The 10084-nt window shown below is 34.0% G+C and overlaps 1 protein-coding gene across 2 annotated transcripts in view; it reads right to left on the bottom strand.

The window, feature by feature from the left end:
• LOC117179452 (rho GTPase-activating protein 20-like) overlaps positions 1-9743 on the bottom strand; it is a 419532-nt gene extending 409789 nt beyond the window's left edge. For both annotated transcript variants that reach the window (XM_033371276.1, XM_033371277.1), the window contains exon 1: positions 8879-9743. In XM_033371276.1, coding sequence (XP_033227167.1) covers positions 8879-9187 — 309 coding nt within the window. In that variant the 5' untranslated portion in view covers positions 9188-9743. The remainder of the gene's footprint in view (positions 1-8878) is intronic.
• Between the last annotated feature and the right edge of the window lie 341 nt (positions 9744-10084).

The following is a 10084-nucleotide window of genomic DNA, read 5'->3' as shown; positions in this document are numbered from 1 at the left end:
GTGGTTTTAAATATTATTTCCGGCGGCCCTTACCCTCTGAAATAACTTGTTCTTTAACAAGTTGAATTAGAAGTATTTTTAACTCGAAAAAAACTGTATAAATGCGGCCATTTCGACGATTTTCTGATTTTGATAAACTAGGGGTGGTTTTAAATATTATTTCCGGCGGCTCTTACCCCGCTGAAAAAACTTATTCTATGACAAGTTGAATTAAAAGTATTTTAACTCGAAAAATCTGTATAAAGGCGATCATTTTGACGATTTTCTGATTTTGATACACTAGGGGTGGTTTTAAATGATCTTTCCGGCGGCTTTCACCCCAATGAAAAAACTTGTTCTATAACAAGGTAAATTAAAAGTATTTTCAACTCGAAAAATCTGTATAAAGGCGATCATTTTGACGATTTTCTGATTTTGATACACTAGGGGTGGTTTTAAATGATCTTTCCGGCGGCTCTTACGCCACTGAAAAAACTTGTTCTATAACAAGGTAAATTAAAAGTATTTTCAACTCGAAAAATCTGTATAAAGGCGTTCATTTTGACGATTTTCCGATTTTGATAAGCTAGGGGTGGTTTTAAATATTATTTCCGGCGGCCCTTACCCTCTGAAAAAACTTGTTCTATAACAAGTTGAATTAAAAGTATTTTTAACTCGAAAAAACTGTATAAAAGCGGCCATTTCGACGATTTTCTGATTTTGATGAACTAGGGGTGGTTTTAAATATTATTTCCGGCGGCTCTTACCCCGCTGAAAAAACTTATTCTATGACAAGTTGAATGAAAAGTATTTTCAACTCGAAAAAAGAAACTGTATAAAAGCGGCCATTTCGACGATTTTCTGATTTTGATACAGTAGGGGTGGTTTTAAATGATCTTTCCGGCGGCTTTCACCCCAATGAAAAAACTTGTTCTATAACAAGGTAAATTAAAAGTATGTTTAACTCAAAAAAACTGTATAAAGGCGATCATTTTGACGATTTTCTGATTTTGATACACAAGGGGGGGGGGGGTAAAATGTTCTTTCCGGCGGCTCCTACCCCTCTGAAAAACTTGTTCTATAACAAGTTGAATTAAAAGTATTTTTAACTCGAAAAAAACTGTATAAAAGCGGTCACTTCGACGATTTTCTGATTTTGATAAACTAGGGGTGGTTTTAAATATTCTTTCCGTCAACTCTTACCCCCCTGAAAAAATTTATTCTATGACAAGGTAAATTAAAAGTATTTTTAACCCAAAAAGAACTGTATAAAGGTGTTCATTTTGACGATTTTCTGAATTTGATAAACTAGGGGTGGCTCTAAATATTCTTTCCGCCGGCTCTTACCCCCCTGAAAAAACTTGTTCTATAACAAGGTAAGTTAAAAGTACTTTTAACTCGAAAAAACTGTATAAAGGCGTTCATTTTGACGATTTTCTGAAAATTGTTCCAAAATTGTGGTAAAAGTTCAATTCAGTTCCAAATTAATACATATACGATCATTTAATACCTTAGAAAATTAATGAAAACCATCCCCCTAATCATAGTAGCGGCAGAAGATCTCCTTTTGATACCAAAAAAGCACCCCTAATAAACTCCAATTTTTGAAAATTCGGAAAATCGACAAAAACAGGCAAAGCGTAATAAAAAGTTGGGTGTTTAACGACCTGAAAAATTACACCTTTTGATCCCCCGACCAATGCTGGTTGTAAGAACCCTCGCTCGAAAACCGAAAGCCCACCCCTAATTAATAAGTTCCCAAAATTCTGGTAAATGTGCAATTAAGTTCGAAATTAATACATATACAATCATTTATTAGCTTAGAAAATTAATAAAAAGCATCCCCCTAATCATGGTAGTGGCAGTATATCTCCATCGAATACCAAAAAACCACCCCTAATAAAATCCAATTTTTGGAAATTCGGAAAATCGACAAAAACAGGCGAGGTTATTAAATGATCCTATATGTATTAATTGGGTACTGAATTGGATATTCACCAGAATTTTGGGAATTTATTGATTAGGGGTGGGTTTTCGGTTTCCGAGCGAGGTTTCTTACGACCTCCATTAGTCGGGGGAACAAAAGGGATACTTTTTTAGGACGTTAAACACCCAACTTTTTATTACCCTTTGCCTGTTTTTGTCGATTTTCCGAATTTTCAAAAATTGGATTTCATTAGGGGTGGTTTTTTGGTATCCGACGGAGATATTCTGCCACTACTATGATTATGGGGATGCTTTTTATTAATTTTCTAAGCTATTAAATGATCTTATATGTATTAATTTGGAACTAAATTGGACATTTACCAGAATTTTTGGAACTTATTAATTAGGGGTGGGTTTTCGGTTTCCGACCGAGGTTTCTTACCACCAGCATTAGTCGGAGGAACAAAAGGGGTAATTTTTTAGGACCTTAAACACCCAACTTTTTACTACCTTCTGGCTGTTTTTGTCGATTTTACTCATTTCAAATATCGTTTATCATAGGGGTGGTTCTTAGGGGTTGCAGCCAGGTTTCTCAACACCATAAAATTTCGTCTGGCTTTGATTCCGAATGGTTAGACTTATTACTCTCTTAAATATGTATTACCTTTATCGACTTTGTAGTCGACTTTTCTGTCGCATCTACAAAAATCACGTTAATATTTTTGCATGAAATGCGTTTTGAAATTGCCAAAAACAATTTCAACCAAAAATTATCGTAAAAAAAAATTTTTTTCGTCGTTCATATGAACGTTCTAAACTTTGTGGTCATACACTTCTCAATGTTCTTGGGCTCATTTTGTAGCTATTTTTTCATCGTATCGTAGTAGGTTATTGGTATAAATCGTGAAAATTTTCTTATCGAATTGCAAGAATTTGAAGTCGCAACAAAAAATTTGGAAACATCTTATCTATAGGCCAATAAAAATAAAATATATATCTTGAGGAAATTGGATAGAAACTTCATGATTATATGTTTCATATATTACACAAAAATACTTTCGTTACCACAAAGAACATTGCAATTTTTCCACCTTTTTTGTTGCAAATGAAAGTTGTTGCGATTCGATAAGCCAATTGTCACCATTTATACTCATAAACTGTTATGATACGGTGAAAAAATAGGTTCTAAAAAATATTAAAAATGCGTTCACTTTTTGAATTTGTATCCAAATGGCTGGCTAATGAACTTGACCTTTGGTTTAGGACACTAAAAGATTGTACCAGAGGCCAAATCTAATAGAATGATTTAACAGATAGGAACTCATCAGTAAAAAATTTCGTTCATTTGAAAGTTCAAAACTTCAACCACATACCGATAGACAGACACATTCGTAAAAACTTATTTTTCGGATTCAGGGGGTCACAAAACGTGGACATTTGACAAAAACTGAGGGGGCGGGTTGCGAAATTTTACACATATCTAATACCTTCTCTGATGAGAATCTAAAAAAAACCAATCATAACAATTTTTTTGCTCTACCTCCGGTGAAAAAATGTTATCTATTTATTTTTGCTTAGCTTGTGTCGTGTGTTGAAAAATTTGATTTTTACATTTTCCATGTTTTTTTTTATAAATAAAACAAAAACTACGTGTCCTATAAAATAGTGAGTTTTTCACTGTTATTGATGTTTTTCATTATTGAAGCCAAAACTACGCATCCTTTCAAAAAGTGGTTGATAAAAAATTTGTAGATCTTTTTTAAATGCACAATTTTTGTGTACACATCTTTTACTGTATTTTGAATAGTTTGGCTGAAAAATGTAATTTTTGGATTTTTTATTATTTTGTATGCTGTCAAAATTTGAATTTTGGATTTTTCAAGGAAATTCAAAAAGTTGTTATGATAATCTTGTAGGGCATTCAAAAATCAAAATTTTTTCTTCTTTTTACTTTTTTCATATCGTGCATTATTTGGCTTAAAATGTTCATTTTTGTGTATTTTTTTAAATTGTGTAAATGCTATAACTCTGGGAATTTTTAATTTTTTGAAAAAAGTGATTGGAATAAATTGTTCGACTTTTTGAATACTATGAATAACGGTACAGAGGATTTTTGAATTTTGAAAAAAGTGTTTTAAAAATATTCAAAATGTCCCGCATTTTGAATTTTTATCCAAAATGGCTGGCTAACGAACTTGACCTTTAGTTTAGGATACTTAACGAGTGTACCCAAGGCTAATATAATAGATTAATTTTTTCAAAAGTTATCGAGGTCACAGACATACATACAAACAGATTGGTAAAAACCTGTTTTTCGGATTCAGGGGGTCTCAAAACGTGAGCATTTGACAAGGGGGGGGGGGGGCTAAATTCTGCACAAACCTAATACCTTCTCTGATGAGAAAGTAAAAATAGAAAAATTGGCTTCATCCTGGGCTCATTTCATACAGGATTTCGATAGCAATCAACCCTTTAAAGAGTTTTCGATTTTATGAACCTGAAGTTCCAAACGTTCAAATGAACGAAATGAAAAAAAAAATAATTTTTTTCCCCTGAAATTAGCCTAGCGGAATTAGTTCAGCTCAGCATAAAAGTGAGTATTATACGAAAAAATCTCCAAAAAAAATTTTTTTGAGGGTAAAACACCCTAAAATGTAATGCAGATAGGGGCAACACAGAATTTGCCGAATGACCAGGTATCTTAAGCTGGCACAACACTATGAAGGTATAGAGATGTAACCTATTTCATAATTTAGGGCTAATTTGGGCCCGTGATCCTAAATTTTGGGCTCTTTTATTTAAAAAAAAATAGTGTTTGCGCTAGCTTAACGTTAAGCTGGCCGAACATTGCTGTAAAACGTGCTAAAAATGATTTCACAGAAAATTCACCTTATAAAATAATTTAGGGCTCATTTAGGGCTCAGGGAATATGATAATGAAAAATTAAAAAAAATTGTTTGAACAATTTTTGATTAAACAATTCTAGTAAAAATGAAGTAAACAATTTTCTTCCTTTACCCTATGTTAAGGCCACTTGGGGCTCCATAAATATGGTATTAGAATTTTACAATAAATTGTTTAAACAAAATTGGCAACAAAAAATACTTTATTTTTTCTTGCATAATTTGAGGCTCATTTAAGGGTCCTGAAAAATCATCGACCGAAGTTCGCGCGATAGTTCCTTTGCCCTTTTTTTTATGTATGGTGTTGTGCCACCTTAACGTTATAAAAAATAGATGAACAAAGCCATACAACCCATTTTTACTCCTCGCATAATTTAGGGCTCATTGAGGACTAATTTGGGCCCGTAGGCCTAAATTTTGGGCTCACGTACTTTTTGTAAAAAATAGTGTTCGCAATAGCTTAACAATAAGTTGGTTCAAGATTGCTGTAAAACGTTATAAAAATGATTTTACTGAAAATTCACATTATAAAATAGTTTAGGGTTCATTAAGGGCTCTGTGAATATGATAATTAAAAATTAAAAAAGAACAATTTTGTTTAAACAAATTTGCGAAAACAAAATATTTTCTTTTCATTTCTCCAGCATAATTTCACTCATTTAAGGCTCTTGAAAAATCAGCGAACGAAGGTCGTGCGATATTTCCTTTTCACTTTTCTTATATATATATATATGGTGTTGTGCCACCTTAACGTTATAAAAAATACATGAAGAAAACAATTTAACTCCTTTTTACTCCTCACATAATTTAGGGCTCATTGCGGACTAATTTGGGCCCGTAGTCCCAAATTTTGGGCTCTCGTATTTTTTGTGAAAAATAGTGTTTACAATAGCTTAACAATAAGTTGGTTCAGGATTTCTGTAAAACGTTATAAAAATGATTTTACTAAAAATTCACCTTATATAATAGTTTAGGACTCATTAAGGGCTCTGGGAATATAATAATTAAAAATAAAAAAAATTTTAAACAATTTTTGTTTAGACAAATTTGCCAAAACAAAATATTTTCTCTTCTCTTGCATAATTTCAGGCTCATTTAAGGCACCTGGTAAATCATCGACCGAAGGTCGCGCGGTATTTCCTTTGTCATTTTTTTTATATATGGTTTTGTGCCATCTTAACGTTATAAAAAATACATTAAGAAAACAATTAAACCCATTTTTACTCCTCGCATAATTTAAGGCTCATTTGAGGTTAATTTGGGCCCGTGGTCTTAAATTTGGGCTCTTTTATTTTTTGAAAAAAATAGTGTTTGCGCTAGCTTAACGTTAAGCTGGCTGAACATTGCTGTAAAACCTGCTAAAAATTATTTCACGCAAAATTCACCTTATACAATAATTTAGGGCTCATTTATGGCTCTGGGAACTTGATAATGAAAAATAAAAATAATTGTTTAAACAATTTATTGTAAAATTCAAATACCATATTTATGGAGCCCCAAGTGAGCCTTAACATAGGGTAAACGAAGAAAATTGTTTACTTCATTTTTACTAGAATTGTTTAAACAAAAATTGTTTAAACAATTATTTTTATTTTTCATTATCAAGTTCCCAGAGCCCTAAATGAGCTCTAAATTATTGTATAAGGTGAATTTTGCGTGAAATCATTTTTAGCACGTTTTACAGCAATGTTCGGCCAGCTTAACGTTAAACTAGCGCAAACACTATTTTTTTCAAAAAATAAAAGAGCCCAAAATTTAGGACCACGGGCTCAAATTAACCTCAGATTGATCCCTCAATTATGCGAGGAGTAAAAAGGGGTTCAATTGTTTTCTTCATGCATTTTTTATAACGTTAAGCTGGCACAACACCATATATCAAAAAAAAAAAAAAGGGAAAAGGAAATATCGCGCGACCTTCGTTCGCTGATTTTTCAAGAGCCTTAAATGAGTCTGAAATTATGTATAAACAAAAATTGCTTAAACATTTATTTTTTATTATTATATTCCCAGAGCCCTTAATGAGTCCTAAACTATTCTATAAGGTGATTTTTTAGTAAAATCATTTTTATAACGTTTTACAGAAATCCTGAACCAACTTATTGTTAAGCTATTGTAAACACTATTTTTCACAAAAAATACGAAAGCCCCAGATTTGGGACTACGGGCCCAAATTAGTCCTCAATGAGCACTAAATTATGCGAGAAGAAAAAATGGTTTTTATTCTTTTCTTCATGTGTTTTTTATAACGTTTGGGTGGCACAACACCATGTATAACCAAAAAAAAAGGTAAAGGAAATATCACGCAACCTTCGGTCGATGATTTTTCAGTACCCTTAAATGAGCCTGAAATTATGCAAGAGAAAAGAAAATATTTTGTTTTGGCAAATTTGTTTAAACAATTTATTGAAAAATTCAAATACCATATTTATGGAGCCCCAAGTGAACCTTAACATAGGGCAATGGAAGAAAATGATTTACTTCATTTTTACTAGAATTATTTAAACAAAAATTGTTTAAACCATTTTTTTAATTTTCCATTATCATATTCCCAGAGCCCTAAATTATTGTATAAGGTGAATTTTCTGTGAAATCATTTTTAGCACGTTTTACAGCAATGTTCGGCCAGCTTAACATTAAGTTAGCGCAAACACTATTTAAAAAAAAAATAAAAGAGCCCAAAATTTAGGACCAAGAGCCCAAATTAGCCCTAAATGATGAAATAGGTTACATCTTTATACCTTCATAGTGTTGTGACAGCTTAATATACCTCGAATGACCGCCTTTATACACTTTTTTATCCAATAAAAGATAGTGTTAATTTACCTTGCTATAGCAAGTTTTTTCAGGGGGGTAAGAACTGCCGGAAAGAATATTTTAAACCGCCCCTAGTGTATGAAAATCAGAAAATCGTCGAAATGACTGCATTCATACAGTTTTTTTTTGAGTTGAAAATACTTTCAATTTACCTTGTTATAGAACAAGTTTTTTCAGGGGGGTAAGAGCCACCGGAAAGAATATTTAAAACACTAGGGGTGGTTTTAAATATTCTTTCCGGCAGCTCTTACCCCCCTGAAAGATCTTGTTCTATAACAATGTAAATTAAAAGTATTTTTAACTCGAAAAAAAACTGTATAAAGGCGTTCATTTTGACGATTTTCTGATTTTCATACACTAGGGGTGGTTTAAAATATTCTTTCCGGCGGTTCTTACCCCCTAAAAAAACTTGTTCTATAACAAGGTAAATTAACACTATCTTTTATTGGATAAAAAAGTGTATAAAGGCGGTCATTCGGCACATTCTGTGTTGCCCCTATCTGTATTACATTTTAGGGTGTTTTACCCTTTAAAAAAATTTTTTTGGAGATTTTTTCGTATAATACTAACTTTTATGCTTAGCTGAGGTAATTCCGCCAGGCTAATTTCAGAAAAAAAAATGTATTTTTTTTTCATTTCGTTCATTTGAACTCTCGGAATATCAGGTACATTTCGATTTTTCAATAAACCCATCGACTGTACAAGGAAAAATACTAACATTTTTGGTAATTTATTATTGAAAAAGAATTATAATGCATAATTTTAGTTGCAGTTAGAACCATATTTATGGGTACAACAGAAATGTCGGAAAATATTTCGTTCATTTGAACATTCAGAACTTCAGGTAAATAAAAATTTCGAATTAGAATCGTAGCTTCCAATAATTTGAAGTGATTTTTAAAGTGATTAATTAGTCATCCATACTCTTTCAAGAAAAACTTGCTCTACATATTTTTGCTTTATCAATATGCAATTCAAAATCTAAAATGAGCCCTTGAATAACGACAATCGAAAGTTTTAACCCAAACTCCCTTTACGGGTTAAAAGGAATATCTGTGTCAGCAAAGTTTACCTGTTTATCAACTACATTATCATTATGGACCTGAAGGTTTAACAATGGTTTCTTTAACATCTGACAAAATCTGTTCAGAAATAAATATTTGTGGACGACCTTCTTCAGCGCAATTTTGGTTTTCTAAACCAGAAAATGGCACAAATAAAATAAGATGATTAAAGAAAAACAGTCATCAGCTCACCTCTTTCATGCCATCGAGTCTTCCAAGGCTTTTGGTTCCACGTAGTGGTGGGAAAGCTATATCCTGCCAGGGCAATCTATTTGCACAGGGCTTTGGTTCGCTGACGTTGAGACAACGCGCCCTGCTTTTGCTCTTGCGTTTTGCCAGGAGATGGTTGGCGCGTGACTTTCTCATCGGACTAACGGTTTCGTCTTCGGGATCGCTCTGAACTTCCCATCTGGACGGTGATTTAAATTGACGACGAGGACTTGTCGGAGAGGTCACCGGCGAAGTTAACCTCTGGACAAGGGTGCCGAACATGGTCATCATCGACTCTTGTACACGGCTAGCATTCGCGCGAAATGGCTAAATGGTTGTCCCCTGGCCTATCCGTCCTTACCAGGGATCCTCTTCTTAACCTCACTCGCGCACTCTACACAAAACACAACACTCCATTTTATTCACTAATTGTAAGCGCCGTCAATTTGTTATCCGGTTAATTAAAATAGGCCGAGCTTGTCACTGCATATGAGGCAAAGGCTCTGTATGGTATCTGATGAGAGGCTAATCTTCAGATGCAGGAGCTGAGGTTGCATTCCTTTCTCCCACCGTCATAGTACCATGATCGAAAAACGCGTGCGCTTGATCAAATCAGAGGCGGTTGAGTTTCAAACAAAATGGATCGATATGTCAAGCTTGGATCTCTCATCGAATTCGAAACGAATCAAATATTTTGCCTTAGGGTAAAACAGCACTGCATATCGACTTTCGGGATTCACTTCATATTAGTCGTAAACTAGACATAGCAAGAGCGGAGCACGATGCGACGGGACCAGCAAATACATGAGAACAAAATTAAACTGGTTACAGGAAGCAACCGCCAGGCTGGAAGCTTCCCGACTGTCGTCCGTTTACCTCGGTCCATCGTGACGGTTCGCTTTTGACCGAACGAAATCGAGCACCGACGATCTCCACCGAAATATCCCGAAGGGCCACAGTCTTGTCATAGTGACTGGGACTTCGTGCACAGTGATCCCAGATCTGAAACGAGACGTGGTCCAATACTATCACAGGTCTATTTCTGTGTGAATATAGTAGGAGACGATATAGATGACTGGCTTGCACGCGCAACCCATTTCTCCTCTTCTGATTTGGAAAACTGGAAAGTGCACAACAGCCGGTCGGAAAACTTCGGCAATTCTATTTATACCTCGATCCGATTTCAAA

The sequence above is a fragment of the Belonocnema kinseyi genome, chromosome 9 (genome assembly GCF_010883055.1).
Source record: "Belonocnema kinseyi isolate 2016_QV_RU_SX_M_011 chromosome 9, B_treatae_v1, whole genome shotgun sequence".
Taxonomy (NCBI): Eukaryota; Metazoa; Arthropoda; class Insecta; order Hymenoptera; family Cynipidae; genus Belonocnema; species Belonocnema kinseyi.
The sequence above is the reverse complement of the archived record's forward strand: the minus strand, read 5'-3'. Positions and strand labels throughout refer to the sequence as shown.